Source organism: Delphinapterus leucas, chromosome 2 (assembly GCF_059928025.1).
Source record: "Delphinapterus leucas isolate spDelLeu-1000000601 "Yukka" chromosome 2, BTC_Dleu_Yukka2, whole genome shotgun sequence".
Taxonomy (NCBI): domain Eukaryota; kingdom Metazoa; phylum Chordata; class Mammalia; order Artiodactyla; family Monodontidae; genus Delphinapterus; species Delphinapterus leucas.
The window spans coordinates 115,963,404-115,986,717 of NC_143130.1; the positions used below are offsets into that span (position 1 = coordinate 115,963,404).

The window sequence follows — 23,314 nt, forward strand, 5'->3', positions numbered from 1 at the left end:
ATATGTCCTGCCACTCCCTTCTGGCTTGCAGAGTTTCTACTGAAAGATCAGCTGTTAACCTTATGGGGATTCCCTTGTGTCTTATTTGTTGTTTTTCCCTTGCTGCTTTTAATATGTTTTCTTTATATTTAATTTTTTATAGTTTGATTAATATGTGTCTTGGCGTGTTTCTCCTTGGATTTATCCTGTATGGGACTCTCTGTGTTTCCTGGACTTGATTAACTATTTCCTTTCCCATATTAGGGAATTTTTCAACTATCATCTCTTCAAATATTTTCTCAGTCCCTTTCTTTTCTCTTCTTCTTCTGGGACCCCTATAATTCAAATGTTGGTGCATTTAATGTTGTCCCAGAGGTCTCTGAGACTGCCCTCAGTTCTTTTCATTCTTTTTTCTTTATTCTGCTCTGCAGTAGTTATTTCCACTATTTTATCTTCCATGTCACTTATCCGTTCTTCTGCCTCAGTTATTCTGCTATTGATCCCTTCTAGAGTATTTTTAATTTCATTTATTTTGTTGTTCATCATTGCTGGTTTCCTCTTTATTTCTTCTAGGTCCTTGTTAAATGTTTCTTGCACTTTCTCTATTCTATTTCCAAGATTTTGGATCATCTTTACTATCATTATTCTGAATTCTTTTTTAGGTAGACTGCCTATTTCCCCTTCATTTGTTAGGTCTGGTGTGTTTTTACCTTGCTCCTTCATCTGCTGTGTGTTTTTCTGTCTTCTCTTTTTGCTTATCTTACTGTGTTTGGGGTCTCCTTTTCACAGGCTTCAGGTCCGTAGTTCCCGTTGTTTTTGGTGTCTGTCCCAAGTGGCTAAGGTTGGTTCAGCGGGTTGTGTAGGCTTCCTGGTGGAGGGGACTAGTGCCTGTGTTCTGGTGGATGAAGCTGGATCTTGTCTTTATGGTGGGCAGGTTCACGCCTGGTGGTGTGTTTTGGGGTGTCTGTGGCCTTATTGTGATTTTAGGCAGCCTCTCTTCTAATGGATGGGGCTATGTTCCTGTCTTGCTAGTTGTTTGGCATAGGGTGTCCTGCACTGTAGCTTGCTGGTCGTTGAGTGAAGCTGGTTCTTGGTGTTGAGATGGAGATCTCTGGGAGATTTTCACCGTTGGTATTACGTGGAGCTGGGAGGTCTCTTGTGGACCAATGTCCTGAAGTTGGCTCTCCCACCTCAGAGGCACAGTACTGACTCCTGGCTGGAGCACCAAGAGCCTTTCATCCACACGGCTCAAAATAAAAGAGAGAAAAAATAGAAAGAAAGAAAAAAAAAGAGGATAAAATAAAATAAAATAAGATAAAATAACATTAGTAAAATAAAAAAATAATTATTAAGAAGAAAAAATTTTTTAAGTAAATAAATAAATAAACAGACGGACAGAACCCTAGGACAAATGGTGAAAGCAAAGCTATACAGACAAAATCTTACACAGAAGCATACACATACAGACTCACAAAAAGAGGAAAAGGGGGAAAAATAATATATCCTGCTCCCAAAGTCCACCTCCTCAATTTGGGATGATTTGTTGTCTATTCATTTATTCCACAGATGCAGGGTACATCAAGTTGATTGTGGAGCTTTAATCTGCTGCTTCTGAGCCTGCTGGGAGAAATTTCCCTTTCTCTTCTCTGTTCTCACAGCTCCCAGGGGCTCAGCTTTGGATTTGGACCCGCCTCTGCGTGTAGGTCGCCGGAGGGTGTCTGTTCTTCGCTCAAACAGGATGGACTTAAAGGAGCAGCTGATTCAGGGGCTCTGGCTCACTCAGGCCAGGGGAAGGGAGGGGCACGGAGTGCGGGGCGAGCCTGCGGCAGCAGAGGCCAGCGTGACGTTGCACCAGCCTGATGCACCCCTTGCGTTCTCCTGGGGAAGTTGTCCCTGGATCCCAGGACCCTGGCAGTGGCGGGCTGCACAGGCTCCCGGGAGGGGAGGTGTGGATAGTGACCTGTACTCGCAAACAGGCTTTTTGGTGGCTGCAGCAGCAGCCTTAGCGTCTCATGCCCGTCTCTGGAGTCCGCGCTGATAGCCGCGGCTCGCACCCGTCTCTGGAGCTCCTTTAGGCAGCGGTCTTAATCCCCTCTCCTCGTACACCAGGAAACAAAGAGGCAAGAAAAAGTCTCTTGCCTCTTTAGCACGTCCTGACTGTTTCCCGGACTCCCTCCCGGCTATCCGTGTTGCACTAGCCCCTTCAGGCTGTGTTCACGCAGCCAACCCCAGTCCTCTCCGCCTCAGCTCCCAGACCCCGCCCGTTCCGGTGGGTGAACAGACAAGCCTCTCGGGCTGGTGAGTGCTGGCCGGCACCTATCCTCTGTGCGGGAATCTCTCCGCTTTGCCCTCCGCGGCCCTGTTGCTGCGCTCTCCTCTGTGGCTCCGAAGCTTCCCTCTCCACCACCCGCAGTCTCCGCCCGCGAAGGGGCTTCTTAGTGTGTGGAAACCTTTCCTCCTTCACAGCTCCCACCCACTGGTGCAGGTCCCATCCCTATTCTTTTGTCTCTGTTTTTTCTTTTGCCCTACCCAGCTACGTGGGGAGTTTCTTGCCTTTTGGGAGCTCTGAGGTCTTCTGCCAGTGTTCAGTAGGTGTTCTGTAGAAGTTGTTCCACGTGTAGATGTATTTCTGATGTATCTGTGAGGAGGAAGGTGATCTCTGCATCTTACTCTTCCGCCATCTTCTTCCCTTCCCTTTATGGAGGCTCTTACATATGGCTTTGAGATATACTCCAATGTTCTTATTCAGCATTTGGGGTCCTTGCCTTACTCATGGTAAGCATCCTCTGCTTTCATTAGAATTTCCTAATTAAACACTATTATCTGCCTTTACATTTTTATTATGACTTTAGTAAATTAATTAATAACCAGTATATTGAAAAGCAAAGCGTTTTCCCTAGAAAATTATTTTTATATTTCCTACAAATATGGTTTTAAATAAAATATCTAAGTTTTTTAATGACTTTTGATTTCTTTCCTTTCTTCATCTTCAAATAGTTCTCATTTATCAGTGAATCACATCTCAGTATAATATCTAGATAAAATGTGTTTTCTCTCCTTTTAAATACTTTTATATTCTCATCTGTTTTTATGGCATGTTACTGCATGTCTCCAGAGGCACACAGCATTTTTATTTTCAAGTAAATTTATATTAGTTACAGTCTCCAGCTGTTTTAGATATAGGATCATTTCCTGTCGGTACTGTTTCCAGGACAATTCTTTTTTTCCCTCACAAAAATGAAAAATGTAATTTAACAAAGACATCCTATAATTGCCTTCATATCTAGCAAGGTATCTAGCAATCTAAATACTTATTTTATTTAAAACATCTGTCTACATAATATCTAGTGATTGTCCAGGGCTAGATCATCCTTGGGAAAAGCAGCTGCTGCCGTTTTTATTTAATTTATAAGGCACCACCAAAAATGTCTCCTTAATATTGAATCTTCTGCCACTATGTCATATGTGAGATTTTTTAAAAAATGAGAATAGCTTACCTTTTCGGTGTTTGCAGTTAGTCTTTTTCAAATTAGGAAAGACTATTCTTTTAAAAATCACTATGGAAACATTCTGCAAGAATAGTAAGCTTTTGTTACGTATATCAAGATATCATAATAAAAATGGTGACATGCTACTCTACTCATATAACTAGACTTACATTGGATTCACATTTTATTTATTATTTATTTATTTTTAAGATTTTTTTTTGATGTGGACCATTTTTAAAGTCTTTATTGAATTTGTTACAGTATTGCTCCTGTTTTATGTTTTGTTTCTTTGGCCGCGAGCCATGTGGGATCTTAGCTCCCCAACCAGGGATCGAACCCACACCCCCTGCTTTGGAAGGCAAAGTCTTAACCACTGGACCGCCACGGAAGTCTCTGGAATCACATTTTAATTGTCAAGTTTTTTTAGACTTATTTGTCTGTAGTGCATTTTCTTTTTATTTATGATGAAAATGTAAAGTCTTTTTTATTGTGAAGTCGGTCTGCTGATTAGAGCTATTAGTCAATGTGCTCTTGTTATTTTTCAGAAAATGCACGAGAAAGATGACAGCTTCTATAAAAGCTCTTTGTCTTGGGGGTGATACTGAATATTACTTGTAGAGGAACCAATTGGAAACTCTATTTATTGTGCAAGATCCTTGGAGCCTAAGATAAAGTGTTTAACTTTTAATAGATTGTATCAATTGAGGCTCAACCAAATGCCAAAACCAACAGATACCCAGGCTCACAATAGTGTGTCTAAATGGGAAAGTTTACCTTTTCCAGGGATGTAATCAAAATATTCCTTTTTGGAACACTAAGAGTATGAAAGGGAAATGATTATGGTTCCCTACTGACATACTGTTATGATTGACAGGAAAAACCAACATGCATGCCACCTGAGACATCTTGTTCAGGAACTTTCTGGAGGGTAGTAAATTGGTGTTGGCACAAACACAAAAAAATAAAATGACTTGATTCAGCACTTTTCAATTCTAAATCCCCAAACACTAAAGAAAGAAGTAAATATTCATCAAATGATCAAAATTTATATTGATTTTTATTCTACATTAGCAGCTCAAAGTCAAGACTCTTGACAGGGTGGATGTCGGTTTGAAAGATTCTCTTTGAAATGAGGATACAGGCACTGAGCTGAGTGCTACCGTGCATTCCTGAACCATAGGCCCTGATTATTAGAACCCTAGGAGGCTAAATTTTTAAAAGAACAGTATAAAGGCAGACTTGTTCAGTTTTGTTTTGATAGCTAAATTGTTATTATTAGTATGTAAAGTAATTCTTGTTGTTCCTGCTTCATTCCTTCCTTTCTATCACCATCTAAGGACAACTATTTTATAGAATTTCAAAGGAGCTGGAGTGCACATTGTAGTCATAGAGTTAATAGCAGCATTTGCCAACATAATTGTACTTGGGAAGGAACTGCCAGTCCTGCAGGGCAAGAGAAACTAAGATTGTATCTTCACATTATACATCTTTAATTTTTAGTTTCTGCCAGAAAGTACATAAGGATTTGCTGTAGTGGAATTTGGAAGATGGGAATAAGGATACAGCTGAAGAATATAAACACAGACTTGATGCCTGTGTCATCGTGCAGAGATTTGCTAAGGAAACAGTAATGGAGAAACATCGAAATTCTGATCATCCCCTCCAGTCCACACAGTGTAATCACACTCCCTTCCCACCCTAGCTCATGACATAAGATGCTGAAATTTTAATCGCTTTAACTACTTCCATTGCAAAGAGGAGGAGGGTGGTGGTGGATAAGGCTATCCACAAATGCGATTGTGTGATATATTTGTTCTTTATGTTTGTTAGGTGGAGGCATTATTGTCGCTGTTTTTACTAAACATCTCATCTATCATTAACATGGAGAAAGGAAACATTTTTCTTTACACACAAATGCAGAAGAAATAATGAAAATAGCATTCATGTTAATTTTTCTGCTTTGTTTAAATGCTTACCATTTAACAAATATCATTAAGGACATAGCTTTAAAATTGAATTTCTTAAACATTACAGTGAATGGTTTTAATGGTTTGCAAATAGCACCAAGTCAATAGAAATAAAGATGACATTTTAAAGATATAATATTTTTTACTTAAATCAGTTATCTTTTGCAGTTGTCCTGAGTTAATTATCCATGAATATAAATATAAGTAAACCTTGGGAACCTAAGGCTAGTTTTTCTGGGGCAGCCAATATGGTCAGAGAAGTTTTATATCCTAATGTACAGATTAGTATATACAGTAATCTTTGCTAAGTATAATATTGAAATAGCTTTGAGATTCTTGTTAAATTTTTAATGTATATTTAACTTTAACTGGGAAAATATTTATATATTTAAATACTTTTATAACTTTCTTATCCATTGATAAAAAGAATATTCTAACGAACTTACTGTTTCTTTGACAACATTTTCAAAGTGTAATATTGGTCATATCCTTGAATAAATATTTTAGCTCCTATTACGTAACATAATTTTCTGTAATTCTAGGTTTAGGTTCCCTAAGGACAGGCACCATGTCTGACCCAAATTTGTATCTTGTACAATGTCTTACATATAAGAGACTCCCAAAATATGTTTGTCAAATGAAGAAATGAAGACCTTTAATCAGTTTTACTCCAAAGAGACACATTGCTCCTTAGTCCTATGACTCCCTGCTCCAACTCTGTAGGAGAAGGAGGCTTTGTTACTCCATTCAGTTGTGCACACAGGGCTGAAGAGAGACTTCTCATCCTTTATAATGCCAAATATTCTTTGTACTTAGTTAGAATGTAGCTAATCATGGATGTGTGATAAATGTCTTCAGAGAGTTCATTTCTAGACAAAAGAAATGCACTTTGAATTCAATTCCAAAGATGAGTTATTTCAGGAAACCATGAACCTCCAACAGTGATGGCAAAAGCAACAACGCACAAAATAACTGGGATCTTGGGCGAAGGAAATACTGTAGAGGTGACAACGCTAAATCCTGGAGTGAGTATGAGGAATTCTGCCAAACAAAAGCATGGAGATTTCCAAGTGTAGATTCTAATCAACCCTGAAAGTCCTTCTCAGAACCTGTGGGGGTCTAGAGACTGAAGGTGTTTCCAGAAGAATGAAGCAAGTTGGGCTAGTTGCGTGAGAAGGATACTGTGGGGAGGCGAGAGGGGAGGCATAGTAAATATTTGTCTAAGGAATAAGAGAAAAAGGCATGTGATTAGAGACAGTGCATCAAAGGGTAAAAACAACAACAACAACAACAAAAACTGGTAAAAGTAGGAAGATATTCCCAAATGACAAAATTATTGTCGGAAAAAGTACAGTTCCCCTCCATTGTATTGATGTATCCCCATGGTCTTCCTGAATTGGTGTGGATTCTTCCAAAGTGTGACATTGCTAATGTTTCTTCCAAAAGCTCAAATGACTCTTTTTTAATGGGCAATCAGATTTTATTAAGCTAAAACAAGTTCTTACCCAGAAGACTTAAAACTTCATTTTGAAATGGATTGCAGCTTACTGCATGATGACAATAGCTGAAATTTTCATTCTATAAGTGTGAGACCATCATGGTTAGTTTCTAATATAATACGTGAAGTATAGGATCACTCTATTAGCTGAATAAAATATTACCAAATGACTCGAAATAAAGAAGCTTTTCTTCTTCCTTTTTTTCCTAGATAAAAGTAAACAAGTTGTATATTACAATAATTTTCTGTCAAAGAAAAAAATAGTCTCCTTTCTAAGAGAAAATGAAGCCAACTATTTTAAAAATCAAGCTGAGGCTACAGCCTTCAAACTATCTGTTTTATTTCTTTGTAGACTTTAAACCATTTTAGATTTTCAAACTCAGTAAGTCTATTCAGCTAATTTGTATAGAGCGCCTATCACATACTGTGTGCTGTGCTGGGTGCTGGAGATGCAGCAATGAATATATAGATAAAAGTCCCTGTCCTCACGTGGCTTTCAGTCCACTGGGGGAAGATGGACAATACAAAATAAGTTACATATTTTAGCTACACATGGTGAATATGTATAAAGGATGATGAGGATTGCTGGGGGTGGGGGTCGGTTGAAGTATTAAGTAGAAGATCAAATAAGACCTGAATAAGAAGATGACATTTTCAGACAAGACCTGAGGGAGGTTAGGGACCAAGCTAGCTTGCAAACAAGACCAAATGCCCCTAGAGCATGCCCACAAGCCATGCTGGAGCATGTCCGGATAGGTTGAAGACTGAGGACTCAACTGGGGAATTTGGACAACAGCCTAGTTGGAGTGTATTCAAGAGAAAATAGGAGAGGGATTGGACATAGTGAGTATAGATAATACATGTAAAAGTGACTTTGCTGTAATGGAGAACAGAGAAATGGGGCTTTAGCCAGAGGATAGATTGGTATCAACTGATGTCTAGAGATTATTTTTCCTTTTTTCTTTTTTTTAACATGGGAGAAACAGCATCTGGGGGTGGGGTGGTAATGTGCTAATGAGAATAATTATAGTAGAGAGGAGAAACTTGATGAAGGGGAGAAGGGTGGTTTGCTGCTGGGGTGATAATCTTTGTGTAGATAAGAGGGGGTCTAGTGCCTAAGTAGAGGGGATTGGTCTTGGATAGAAATACGGACTGTTTCCACAGAAAAAGGAGAGAAAGCAGAGGATGTGGACCCAGATGCAAGTGGGTGGGTAGATGTGGTGGGAAGCTATGAAGTACAGTATGAATTAGCAGGCAGACCTACAATGGCATGAGTTAAGAAAGAGTAAAATTAATTATTTAACATTCTCAGGATACTTAACCCAACAAAGGATGCTGTGACGTGCAGTGGTAATGAAATAATTGATATTTCTTAACTAAATCAGTGCTTTTTAGGGCAAGGATAAGGCATATGTCTATATGTGATTATAAAAGTATGTGTTTAATCCTTAAAGACTGTTAGAATAACTGAAACTTACCTCCCCACCACCAAATTTTTCATGGGCTAACTACTTTGTCATTAGACGCAATATCAGAGGAAGGTAGATGGTTGAGTAATTATTCAGGCCCTGGAGAAGATCGTTGAATTTGGATCACCACATAGCAAGCCAAATTTAAATAAAATATTTTAGAACACTGTCTTGTGTTCTGATTATATTATTAATTTGTAGTCTAAATTTGAAGGAGTATCTGTAGTGATTTAAGCTATAGGTGCATACAAAATAAAAGGGGAAAACATACTAGCAATGATAAGCGGCAAAGCAATTGTATTAAACCTCAGAAGAGAAGGCAGTGTTTCTAACTTTATTATGTGTATTAGTCTGCTAGGGTGGCAATAACAAACTACCACAGACTAGGGGCTTAAACAACAGATTTATTTATTTATTTCTTACAGTTCTGGAGGCTGGAAGTCCCAGATCAACATGTTGGGAGGTTTGGCAGGTTGGATTTCTGGTGAGGCCTCTCTCCTCGCTTGTAAATGACTGGCTACCTTCTCATTGTGTCCTCACATGGGCTTTTCTCTGTGGGAGCGCTCTGCATCTTCTTATAAGGACACCAGTCCTGTTGGATTAGGGCCACACCCTTGTGATCTATTTAACCTTAATTACCTCTTTAAAGACCCTGTCTCCAAATACAGTCACATTGGGGTTTAAGGCTTCAACATACAAATTGAAAAGTTACGACATCATGTGTCCTGAGTCTATAACATTATGTTAAACGTTTACTAGAGAGATATGAGTTAGTAGAATCTCTTAGGCATTCCCCCTGTTTGGGATGCTGGGCTTCTGGCCTCTTGGAAGCTGTTGATTCCCTTCTCAATGCAATGTTCTCAAAGTACACCAGGAGGTAGGAACTTTATGAGCATATTTGGACTCATCCATCAGACACCTATGTTCCCATGACAGAAAAAGGGAGATGGAGGAAGATAATGCCATCACAGAAACAATGTCATCTTTTGTTGGCAGGTCATTGGATAGGGTTCCGATTCCCTAACCTGACATCCTCCATAGCCTATCCCCTTCTACTTTAGCCTCTTCATCCAAATGCCTCCCAAACTCCAGCCATCATTCTCTGAACATGCCACATCCTTTCATAACTCTGGGCCTCTGAACAAAATGAGGTACTCTGCCTATAAAGATATTCATCTGCTTCTTTACCTGACAAAGTCATAGCCATGCTCCCAGATCTGGCTCAAATGCCACCTCTGTCAAGCCTTTACTGCCTACTCCTCACCTTCAGGCAATTAGTTCTTTTATTTCCCATCTTCCCCCACAATCATTTCACTTGGCACACTTGTAGGTATCTGTTGGCATGGCTCTTTCCTCCACTACACTGCAGTCCCTTGAGAAAAGGGGCTATGTTTTGTTCTTCTTTGTACCCACAGTCCCTGGTACAGTTCCTGACACATGATAAAGGCTCAGTGAATATATGAGTAATAAATTATTTACTGAGCCCCTATCATGTTCCAGATACTGCCAAGGTGCTGGGAATACAAAATGGCTGAGGAGACAGACAGACAGTGTCCCTGTATGGAGCTTAGAGTCTGGAGACAGAGACAGAGAAAGTGTAAGCCAGCAAATGTAAGAATTTTTTTTTTTTTTTTTTTTGCGGTACGTGGGCCTCTCACTGTTGTGGCCTCTCCCGTTGTGGACGTGCAGGCTCAGCGGCCATGGCTCACGGGCCCAGCCACTCCGCGGCATGTGGGATCTTCCCGGACCGGGGCACGAACCCGTGTCCCCTGCATCGGCAGGCGGACTCTCAACCACTGCGCCACTAGGGAAGCCCCAAATGTAAGAATTTTAAGTTCTGATATGTGCTCTGAAGGAAATTAACACTTCTGAAATGGAGAAAGATAGAGTGGATCTACTTTTGATAGGGTGGTCAGGGAAGGCCTCTCTGAGAAATAACATGTCAGCTGAGAGCTAAAGGATGAGAAGATGTTACCAAGAGAATGTTCCAGAGAAAGGGAACAGTATACGCAGAGGTCCTGAGACAGGAAAGAGCTGTTTAAAGAACTGGGAGAAGGCAAGCATGACGGTGCATAGTGATGAAGAGGGAGACAAGTAGGAAATGAGGTCTGAGACAGGCAGGAACCAAATCTAATGAGCCGTGGAAGAAGTTTGTGTTTTAGATCTGAATGCAGTATGAAACCAACTCAGTTTTATAGAGACCACTCTGGTCCTGTAAGGGAAAAGATTAGAGGGGCAGGAATGGGTGAGGGGAGATACATATTAGAAGATAATTGCTGTACTACAGGGGAGAGATGATGAAGGCTTGGACCAGTCTGGCAGCAATGCAGACTGTGAAGCCAGACTGGAGAGACGTTTTGAAAGAGGAATCAACAGAATTTAGGGAGTAACTGGCTGTGGAAAATGAAGAAGAGGAGTCATGGAAGACTCTCAAGTTTCTGACCTAAGCAACAGATGGTGCCATTGATTTAACGGGAAAGTCCTAAGAACAAAGTTTCGGGGCACACGATAAGGATGAGAATGGAGAGTGTTTTAAATAGTGATGCCTAAAGTAAATTCAGTTAGCAATGTCAGGTGATTGATTGGGTAGGTAGTTATGGCACTCAGAGGAGAGAATAGGAGGCCATTACTACATAGATGGCATTGAAAGCCATGGAAGAGAGTATAAATAAAGAAAAGAGATCCAGAATTAAGCCCTGAAATACCAACAACCAGTGATCCCAGAGGTGATTCAAAAAGATCAATGAACTAGCTATAAAATAGATTTGGGGATGGTGGAGAAAGAGGGAGGGAGAGTGTTTGAGAATCCATCGCATTAGGTCAGCTAAGGTGTAATGCAGGCCTAGATTAGAATAGGTGAGAACTGATTCTTTTTCTCTTCTCATCATACACCATCTCCCATGGCAGTCTCATTTCCTTTCCTAATGTCAACCATTGCCTCTGGGTTTATATTTCAGTCTTAATATTTCCACTTGCTTGCTGAACATCTCATTTGGGGAATCACACTAGTACCTCAAACCAAAAGACTCAATTCCAGCTCATTTGTTCCATTCACCTGTACTGCTGTTTTTATATTCCTACTCCCATTGACGGCACCTACCAGGAAGTGAGAGGTGGATCTGTCACTGAGTCTGTTCCCTCTTGTTCCTTTTTATTTTCCTTAATAGGTTGCTAAATCCCATTGATTACAATCAATCCCATTGATTGATTAGTAGGATCAGTAATATTATTTAATGTCTTAGTTTCCATTTGTAAAATGTAGTCACTTTTAAAAGTATTCACAATTGTAGTAGATGCTAAGAAATGAAATTCTTTTAATCAAAGATTCAGTGTTACTATTGTTTTAAGAACTATAGTTTCTTCAAATCTTTTTCTTAAAAATTTACCTTTGGGGCTTCCCTGGTGGCGCAGTGGTTGAGAGTCCGCCTGCCGATGCAGGGGACACGGGTTCGTGGCCCGGTCTGGGAAGATCCCACATGCCGTGGAGCGGCTGGGCCTGTGAGCCATGGCCGCTGAGCCTGTGCGTCTGGAGGCTGTGCTCCGCAACGGGAGAGGCCATAACAGCGAGATGCCCGCGTACCGCAAAAAAAAATAATAATAATAATAATTTACCTTTGGACTAAGATACAGTATGAGAAAAAGTTAAGACAGTTTGCAGAGAGATTTAGACTGGCAAAGTCATTCAACCTTAGCAGAAGAAGCAACTTTGGTTCTATTTTTATCATCACGTTTAGGAATGAATCACTGAAAGCAGAGATAGAAATAGAGGTGGATAGAAAAGACCTGGGCCATCTAATTCATCTCCTTGTTAGCACAGGGAAGTTTCCTATGTCAAATGTCTTTGAGATATTGTGCAATAAAAGTCTTAGATTAACAACATTTCAATCACTTTTGTAAGGTGACTAATTATTTTTCAAGTTGCTCTCAGCAGCTTGCCTCTCTCTGAGCTCCTTTCCATGTATCCCTGTCATGAGAGGTGTTTCCCTCTGTGCACAGAAATGGCCTAGGATCTCAAAGGGATGAACTTCAATTATTCTTCTATAGTAGTGATGAGTCTATATTAAGTTGGCCTCCCTCTTCATGATGCTTTTTGTGACCAGTGACACACATTTGTGAAATCTTTACCCAGAACAAGCAGTGGTCTAATTTGCTACCTTAGGGTGGTTAAAAATTAATGGGAACCTGTAGGGATCAGACATGCCCCTTGGCATCTAATGGTGCAGATTCAATATTTTAATGGGGTTACCAATAGAATACTTTGTGTGGGATGTCCTCCTCAGTATCCCTATAGCATTAAGGAGGGGAGGGGTGGGGGGGTAGCATTTGGAAAGATTGTTTTTAAGTTATTTTTTAAAATTATTATTACTGTTATTTTACTGAAGTAGAGTTGACTTACCATGTTGTGGCAATCTCTGCTGTACAGCAAAGTGACCCAGTTATGCACACACAGACATTCTTTTTTTATATTCTTTTCCATTATGGTTCAGGATATTGAATATAGTTCCCTGTGCTATATAGTAGGACCTTGTTGTTTATCCATTCTAAATGTAATAGTTTGCATCTACTAACCCCAAACTCCCAGTCCATCCCTCTCCCTCCCCCACCCCCCTTGGCAACCACAAGTCTCTTCTCTATGTCTATGAGTCTGTTTCCGTTTTGTAGATAGGTTCATTGTGCCATATTTTAGTGACGTCGTATGGTAGTTCTCTTTCTGACTTACTTCACTTAGTATGATAATCTCTAGTTGCATTAAATTCTTTGACTATTGTTCAGTATCTCTCAGTTATCTCATACTTAGTTACTTAAGAATATTGTATGCTCTTTTGAAAGATATATTCTGTTGTTTTTTTCTAATCATTGACTCCCTCTATTCAGCTTCATGTACCTCCCCCCAACTGTTAAAAAATATTCTTAGGTCTGTAGGTATCATTTCTCCAAATTCTATGATATCTGCAAAGCTCTGAGTTGGCACTTTTCTGTGTTGCCATTAATATACTCCATACCTTCTCTTTCACTATCTATTAATAAATATGCCAAACAACACTAAATCTAGTATTTCCTTTGTGCTTTTCCATCAGCCATACCCCTCTTCCCATACTGAATGTACTCCATGTAACATTATCCTTTGTTTATACTGTTTGACGTAATTCTTAATCCAGTTGAGTCTATTCTTATTCAAGCCAATTCGTTTGGGCAGGAAGAGTTTACATGAACCAATACGTAGATTGCAGTTCTTAATTGATTTCTGAAACTTCAGTTATATGAGTATAGTAATTTTAGCATTTTTAAAGTTCTTCCTCAGCATCTAGAACATTCATAAGTAGCTGCTTGTGGAAAGCAACAAAATGCGAACTCTAGAGCGGTTCGAGATCTTACATTTCGTAAGCTGCCCATTTCCTTTACAGAGTCCTGATTTGCCCTTTTAAGCAGCTGCTACTTTGCAACACTCTCTCTTTCTTTCCATGGTTGAGTCTGTAAAACCAGAGACCAGGCAAAAGGCCTTGGTTGGCACTGGATGCAAAGAGTAGGAGGTCATGTCTGACTTTGCTTTTCCTGCATGTTATAGAATTCTGGCAACCACCCAACAGCTGACCCAGACCTGTTTTTTTGTAGGAGAATATATAATTAAATTATAAAGAAGCAGAAGTGTTAAGGCTATTGAGAAATGTTAACGGGCGTGTTGGATTTAGTGAAGTGCGCCAAAAGAAAATAAGAGCTCCTTTGGTCCACAGTGCACATAACTCATCATTGCCCTTTCCCCTTCACCATAGGCAAGCATGCCACCGAGAAGACTTCATTCCCCGTCTCATCTGGTGTTCTAGGGAACTCTAAAGCCACAGGGATCACAACAGCTGCAATAAATAAAGCATCTATTCAATGCTATTCCATGCCAAATATTATTCAGCATTCTTTTGGCCTTGGTTTGATAGAAAACAGCATGGTGAACTTACTACCTCTCCCTGTACTACAGTGAGCCCCAAGTATCTATGAAAGATTTAACAATTCAAGCCTGCATGTAAGCAAAATCACTGTTCTCTCTATTTTAACATTATTAAGACAAAATCCAGAGAACCAAAAAAAAAAAATGTAATACAGGAAGTCCATTGTCACTATTGGAAAGGTATTGAATTAATACTAGGCTTTTTTATTCTCCTCGGGGAAGATAATGAGAAGCATTCAGAGTATGTGTCCATGCAAATGTATGGGTCGGAGGGGGAATCTTTAAAAAAATAAATGTTACATATGTGGCAATACGAGGAAGAATATTATTAAGGAATTTCACAGAATTTTTATGTAAAGTCTCATCATACAGTATTATGATCTCAGGGATATTTTGTGATATTTACTGAGTCTTCTGAGAATTCATTTATTCAGGTCATATTTTAAGGAGGAACTTATAAGATTCAAATCTAAAATATAATTCTGTAATATGCCCAGCTGATCCCATTAAATCCAACCTGAAAAGGAGCAGTATAATGATGTGAACAATTCCCATTCTTTGAGTTGTTACCCCTCACTTGAAATGCATTCCTTCTGGATTAAAACAGCAATTCCTCTTTTTTTCTCTCTCCAGGCTGAGGTTCAGCTATGCTACCTGGAAGCACAAAGAGATGCTGTTGAGCAGATGTCCCTCAAGCTGTACAGCGAGCAGTATACCAGCAGCAGCAAGAGGAAAGAAGAGTTTGCTGATATGTCAAAAGTTCATTCAGTAGGAGGCAATGGGTAGGGAACTATTCTTTTTGTTGTTTTATTCTCACTAATCTCTACTTTTTCAATGATGTTCCACTGGTAGGTGTTAGGCAGGCATTTCGTCCCTAGATAACAAGAGAAGCGCGATAGACGAGGCATTTATGTTCTTTTCCATTCACTTCAGAATTGAAGACTGTGGATTTTATCAGTGTGTCATCTCACCCAGAACTTCCTAACTTTGTTATTATTGTTTTCAAAACAGCCTTGTGGTTTTATGAGTGTTTCTGTCACTACACTATACCTGTAACTCTTTTCAGTGTGTTTCCCCCTCTTTAAACTTCACCGTTTATTTTAAAGTCTATAGAAGCAACTTTTAAATACCAGAACCTCACTGTAAACTTGGTAGAACATAATTTTTATGAAAAATATAGATATTTAATAATTGTTTAGGGGTTATGAGCTAACCGGTTTGTCACATAAAGTCAACTGGAATAATGGACTAGTGCTTATTGTCTATGGTATGTGAAAAGACCCAGCAACTTCAGTGACCCACCAACAATTTCATTCAGCCTGAGACTGATGGACTAATGGCTGTCTTTATATTGTACTAACTACCCATGCTATTGAATAGTTAAGTCACGCATTCAAATATTCCCAAATTACTTTAAAGTTATGCGAACATTGTGTGTGTATATATAAATATGTATGTATATATAATACATGTATAGAATTTTTTAAAAACGTATATTTAAAAAAATTTTTTCTGGCTCCATTTGAATATTTAGTAGGTGATTATTAAAGAGTAAAAGAGTATAATGAAATTTAATTATTTCATAGTTTTAATGAGTTGATAATAATTATACTCATAAAAATGGAAACAGTGACCTATTTCGCTCTTATACTTGAGCCAGACAACACGGCGGAGAAACTGTTCCCCCAAGTTCTATTAGATGTTAATAGCACAGTATAAATCTATGGGGTGTAACTCTAGCCAAAATATTCCTTGAAAAGGCAGGAGGAAAGAAGTAAGTGCTTATGGTTCTGACGTGACTTAAAATCCAAATTCAAATTTGGGGGATAAATTAAGAACACAGGTTACAAATCCTGTCTTGTGATATAACCCAAGGTCTAAGAATGCAAGAAAAGAATCAGAGTCATAATTCTTTTTTAGGAAATGGGAAAGGACTTTTCAAATTTTGAAATTTACCTATCCATATAATTTGTTGCTCTATTAAGATATTTGTTATACATAGACATGTTATACATATATTTGATTCATCTTATACGATTCAGAAGACATTTATTCGCAAGAGGACAAGCATAGCAGCAAATAAGAAAGAAAAGGTTAAATCTTGGAGCATGAACAATAAGCTGTTTTGAGGCCTTAACGTGCTTTAATTTTTCTAAATGCCTAAATAGTCTCTGGTGTACCCACAACCACAAACTTTAGGTCACATTTTCATGTTTTCTAAAAGTGCTGGGGGTTGAGCGGGCACCATGTGCTTCTGACCTTGGATTCCAAGGGCCCAACCTGAGTACTTACTCTGGGCTCCACAAATCATAAATCTGCCCTGGGAATTGCTTAGCTAACAGCAAGCATTGTTCTGTGAAGTGGGAGTACGTGAACTTGCCTGATATCCTTTGTTTATGCTCCTTAGGGTGCTGAGGGCTGTGCATTGTGCAGAAATTTAACAGTATGCTAAAGAAAAGGCAGCTATTCAATACTAAGGACAAAAAGCATATACTCCTTTCTATTTTCTGTTTACATACAGAAAACCATTGTTTGAGAAATGTATGTGGGTGAGGTTATCTGGGGTGTCCTGCCCCTAAGACTCTTTGCTCCCACAGTTGAATCCTTAATTCTGAAGCCTTAAGAACACAGCCTTGTAAAATTATCTGCTCCGATGATACATAAACTTCATTAACCGTTCATTTTGTTACATAGAATGAGCATTGTTTCCGATAAGCAATTGTGGGAATAGTGTGGGATTTCTAGGGTCTTCATTCCATATGCAGATAGATATCCAATCTACTAAAGAGAACATTAAGTTAGTGATACAATTTGTATATTTTCATTTCCTCCCCGTGCCTACATGCATGCGAAGAAGAGTATGTAGTTGAAAAATGTATAAGATTACTCCAGGGAAGACTCAGCTGCTAGACTGAATGGAGATCTTAAATTTCTAAGAATTTTGCATAACCAAAGTATTGTTTAGAAATGAGTTTATAACCTTTCTGGCTTGACGAAAAGGTGTGCATCAAGGTGATTTAACACAGCTTATATACAACTGTGAAATGTGTGTTTAGCAGTCATGAATATGTGCAGTGGGAAGATTTCCCCAAAAGTATGTGAACATGTGTGAGCTGTAGTAACAGAGTGTGCCCCTCTGTGGGAGACTCTGGGCACTGGCTTCTGCATCACAAAGTGGGAAACCATGGCTTCCTGTAGGGACATACAATGCTTGAATCACTGGTGATTCTCAGTGGGAGCAGGTTGGTACTTTTGATTCCGGCTGATTTAAATGAAAGCTTATAGATTGTTTTGTGTCTTTCATCCAGTAAATATCCACTGAAGGCCTACTAAGTGCATGGCATGATGTTCTGAGCAGAGTTTGTCAAGAACACTTATAATTTGTGTACTTTGTAAAGTATAACCATCTCTTTTTGTAACACCTCTTTCTATCAAGGAGTTATCTGATTTCATTTTTTTTAATGAATTTTAAAATCTTGTTTAATTCATTAAGTAGCATCCATGTCAAGACTTAGTGTAGATTAAAAACCATGTCTTTTGTTCAGCTTGTAAATGATAGAACTGAGAGGCAGAAAGGCAGGGTGACTGGCTTGTCCAGGACCTCAACTCAGAGTCCTGGGTCACGATACAGTGGACAACCCATAAAGTTACACTTTGCCCTCTCTCTGAGAATTTCATTCAGACCCTTGATAAACATTTTTCCCCCTAAAACACATGTTATGCATATTCCATACTGTATAAAATTTAAATTATGGTATCTTCCTACTATGGAAAAATGGAAGAGTCTTAAGGCAATTTCATTAAAGCCACAAGGAAGTTTGGGCAAAAACATTGCAAAGCAGGTGCTAAGTGAAAACAGAATTGATTTCATTCATTAATTTGATGAATATTATTAAATACCTCCTATATGAAGTGCAGAGATGAAATGGTCCCTGCCCTTGAGGGACTCACAGTTTGGTAGGAGGAGCCAGATCTGTAAACAACATGTAGTAAAGGATCACAAGTGCTGAGTTAGAAATCTGCTTGGAGTCAGGATCTTATGGAGTCAGGATCTTATGGAGTCAGGGCTTATGGAAGGCGAAGCTCAATGCTGACTGCAGTAGGGGGAGTTGGAGCAGGTCAGGAAAGACAGCAGAAAGAGAGGGCTCTGGAGATGATTTTCAAAAGAATCCTAGGTCAGAGGAAGAGTTTTCCAATTTAATCTGAACAAACATTTATTGAGCACTTACAAAGACAGACCGTAGTCCCTACCTTCATGAAACAGTCTAGCAAGAGAGTGCAGCATTAAGCCAGTATTTGCCTGTGCAACGAGGAAGAAGGGGAAGCAGAGGGTGCCAGGGAAGCTCAGAGCGAACAGTGTAGACTCCATGAGGCAGGGTTGTGCCTGTCATGTTCACCACACTCAGCCCTGCACCCTGGAATGTGCTAGGTGCTCGGTGAATGCATTGATGCATAAATGAATAACTAAAACGGATCTGGGGGTCTGAGAGAGGGAGCAAAGGTCTGGAATCATTAGACTACCTGCTGTTCCATATGACTGGAGAGGAGGGTAGAAAGTTGGAGGGGGGTGGTGAAAAATAAGGCTTAGGAAGAAAGTGAAGCCCAGATCCTAGAGTTAATCACTGAGTTCATGGTTCTTAACCAGGATAGTGCATCAGGATTACCTATGCAGCTTTTAAGCCAAAAAATGCCTGCCCGTCTCACCTCCCTAAAAATTCTGACTCAGTAGACAGGAGTGGCCCAAGATGTATTTGATGCCCACTTCCAGTTGAGAACCATTGCTTTAGTGGTTTTCAAAGTCTGGACCAACAGCATCAGTGTCTCCTGGGAATTTGTTAGACATGCAAATTCTGGGTCCCACTCCACATGTACTAACTTGGAAAGCCTGGGGGCGGAGACCAGTAATGGAAAAAGTGGAGACAGGATTGGAGGCTAAAGCCAGAAAGAGTCAATAAACCTTGGCTGAGGGGAATGAGGGAGAAAAAGGAACCACTCTGGTGCTCCAGTTGCTGGCTCAAGGGGGAGAAGGAAACTAGGAGGATTTGGATTCAAATGATTTTCGTGTCATTCAACACTTAATAACTCTTGAGCAACTAGGAAGTGCAGACTCTACTAGGCACTGGGAATGTAGAGACAGTGGGACCCAAAGGGTGGCAGGAGCATGTCAGTCAGGAACGCCTGCTAGGAGAAGTGTCATGGAGGATGGCCCGGGTCAGAAGTGACAGCCAGAGTGTCTCCCACAAAGGAGACAGTGTGTACACACAGCTGGAACCAGCCAAGGATCCCAGCAAGACTAGACTGGCAATTTTCAAACAGTATTCTGTCAGCAGTCGGGAGAATACATTGCCATGGGCAATACTAGACAGCGATCGGTTAAGAGGCTATTCCAGTTATCCACGTGAGAAATAGTTAGAGCCTGAGCTAATAAGACAGCAGGAATGGAAACTGAAAGAAGGACGTTGAAGACAGGCCCTGGTCACTGAGGGGATGGGGGGCATTTAAGACAGCTCCTCCCCTGAAAGGGAGGAGCAGGGGGGCGGGGAGAAGCTGGGTGTTTGGGACATAGTTCTTTTTATGATCTGCGTAACATCTAAGTAGAAATGCCCAGGAAGCAGGTCTGGAGCTCAGGAGTGTCTTGGGCTCCTCAACCATCAACAAGGACAGTATGGTAACTATGAGGTGGTAGAGGCCAAGAGAGCTAGGAGCTTACCTTGTGGTAGTCTATCTCATAAAATCTACCCCAGGTAGACATAACAGTATCTCTAAGAATGCTCGTTTTAAAAGGTATGGCTAATAGGAACGTTTTTCTTTCAGTTAGACTCTTTCAGGCTCTATTATAGAAGTCTTCTAAAATAAAAACTACACCATTGAAAATTCCATGTGATATCTTGATTAGCAGGAATTGAGGACTACAGCTGACTATTATTTTCTGTCTTAAAGCTGCAGGCAACATGTCCTGATCCTAGATATTAGAATGCATTAGGTCTGCTCTGATTGCTTCCAAATGCACAATAACATTTATTTTTAGGGACGGTCATACATCCACTCTAGTCTAATTTCTTAAAGGAGGAGAGAGAGCATACATGATTAAAAATTAAAGATTGGGATTCAAGTTGGCACTCTGCTACTTTTTAGCTGTGTGACCTTGATTGAGACACTTAACCTCCTCAGTATGCAATATCTCAGTCTGTAAAATAGTAATATTTTATTATTCCTATTATTATTTTATTATTCCTATTATTAAGTAGACTGATTATTATCCCAGTCTACTTCCCATGCTTTTTGCAGCATAGAACTACAATAATCAATAAGAAAATGTCTAAGATACCTGGAATGTAATAGATATGTGAAAAACTAGTTAATGAAATATGCATCAGAGCAACTACTATGTTGCAAGGAGTTGTATGAGGTGCTAGGAATGGAAAAAATACATATGACTTTATCTCTACTCTCTAGTGAGGGAGAAAGACAGAGACACTCAGATACAACCTTATGAAATGATGGTCAAAATTCCAGATAGATGGTATTATGGGGATACTTAGGAGGCTTGCCTAATCCAGCCTGGCTAGAAGGGGTCAGGGAGGCTTATGGGAGGAGGGAACATCTGAGCTGTCTTAAAAGATGCATAGATACTAGCCATTAGGAAAAGGTCAGGTAGAATGAGGGTGAGGATTTCAGGTGTGTATGTAGGGGTGTGTGTGTGTGTGTGTGTGTGTGCGCGTGTGTGAGCGTGCACGCACGCACGTATTAAGGGTTACCATAAATAATAATTTGAAGCAGAAGGGCATGGAGATATTTCCTGACTCTGCTTCCTGGGATCAGGAGGGAATCCCAAGGGAGCTCTTAGAGACTTCTGTTCTTGTGGTAAAGTTCTAGAAGATACCTCAGTCTCAGTCATATGCCAGGCTTCCTCTGGTTGTAGGGGAATTTGGGCAGTGTCTACAGATGGATATGTAGTTAAGGTTTATGCTCTGTGTGTAAGAATACAGGAGTATTCACCCTGTAAGGTTTTAGTGTAACTTTTACTTCCAAATACAAACAGTATATATAGGTTATTTCCAAGCACAACAGGCTGAACTCAGTGAACTTTAATTAGACAAAAGGCTAAACGTTCAGCAGGAAAGATGAGTCCATTTTCCTTTAGGAAGAGAAGTATCCCTGGATCAGTGTGAAAACATACACAGATTATATATATATATATATATATATATATATATATATATATATATACACACACCATATATAGAAAACACTCCCAAAGAGGAATGATACTGACAGATGAAAACAAATATATCACTATTTAAAACATTGCTTGATTAAAGATCAAATTTGACTCTGAATTAATTAAGCAATAAGATACACTGAATGACTGTAACTACCTGAGAAGCGATATAATCACCCCTGGATTTCACTGCAGCAGGGTGATCTTTCTAGTTTTCTGTTGAGCAAAAGGCCAAAAATATCTCTGTGCAGTGGGATGAACATTCATGCTCACTCATATTCTCTCTCTCTCTCTCACATGCACACACAAAGACACACACACAAAAAACGACAATTTGGAATTTCTGCTCAATGGGTGTTTGTGGAACATTGCTACATAAAATGTTTTCTTTTTGGTACACGCCAGCCATAAAATGAAGTACCATCTCTTACGTGTGCCAATGTTGAGAACACTTTTGCAGATATATCACTAGGCAGCCCAAAGAGACCTTATTTCCACCCTGCATTTCTCTTTTCTTCCCCTGATTCTTCCCCTGTCTTAAACTAATGAACAGCTGCTCAGTGTTCCGTTCCGGTTCTTTTTGCACCTTCTCTTGTGCTGTGGTGTTATTGAACAGTAAGATCTCAACACAGCCTGTAGTCAAAGGAGCCAAAAGTGCCTGACTACCTTCTGAAAAACTGACATCCTAGGCACTATGTGATTATTAAAATAGGTCTTTCTGGGCTGAAAAAAAAAATCTCACCAGTATAAATGTATTCATTTGGGATCATGATATTATATCCTTCTAATGTGCAAATACATTGAACTAATTTTAGACCTAGACAGTCTTCCACTTCAGTAATCTAATGCCATCCATGCCAGGAGCCAACAAAGGGTAAACCAGAGAGGTAGTGGCATAATTTCTGGGGAAGTATTATTTCAAAGTTAACAACGGTAAAGTCAACAATTTTATATATATATATATATATATATATATATATATATATATATCCTTTCCATCTTAATAATGTTCAAACAATTTCTGTACTGCTTTGGAGAGTTTATGGGGTCTGTTGAAGAAGGACAGAGGTATGAGGGAACCTAAGACAAATCTAATCTACCTCATTTTAATGTGCAGAGCTTAATTCTTTTCTTTAAAATTTATTCCTTTATGCATTCCCCCATGTCTTTCACAAAGGATTTAAGTCAACTTACAAAAATATTTACAATAAAATAGAATAAATATTTGACTGAAGTAAGTTAAGCAAAAGTAAAACATGTGTAAGAAAACAAACAAATGCATATTCTATGCATGTCCTCAAGAAGGGCAATGATTTGGCTCTAAGCTTTCCACATCCAAAGAAAAGAGTGAAATCTCATCCATCAGAAAATTCATAGTGTCCTAAGATTAAAAATAATATATAAAGCTGCGGAAACAGCTGCTTATGCCATTGAGTCCTGAGAGGAATTTCTCCTGTAGTTCTTAAAGGAGAAGATAGGCATCTGTGATACTACATCCCTATAAGAGAAAACAAATTCCCAAGGCAGTTTTTTGATGTAGGCTGCAGAAGTGATGGCAAAGCACAATTCACTGAGAGCCGTTCTACAAGTAACCAGAACCCTGTAGTCTGAGCATAGCACTCTGTGGCCAGGGTCAGCCTTGATGGAGGAGATAGACAAAGTCATTTTGGGAGAGGACTCCATATTAAGTCTGCCACCAGGTTTTTGTTAGGGATTGGGTGGCCGAGAGTTATTTCTAGGTTATTTACCT

The 23,314-nt window shown here is 39.5% G+C and overlaps 1 protein-coding gene across 1 annotated transcript in view; it reads left to right on the forward strand.

The window, feature by feature from the left end:
• Positions 1-23,314, forward strand: part of AKAP6 (A-kinase anchoring protein 6) — a 607,123-nt gene that overhangs the window by 445,233 nt on the left and 138,576 nt on the right. Inside the window, exon 10 of the mRNA XM_089907589.1 lies at positions 14,976-15,124. Within this exon, the coding sequence (XP_089763715.1) occupies positions 14,976-15,124 (149 nt within the window). The remainder of the gene's footprint in view (positions 1-14,975; positions 15,125-23,314) is intronic.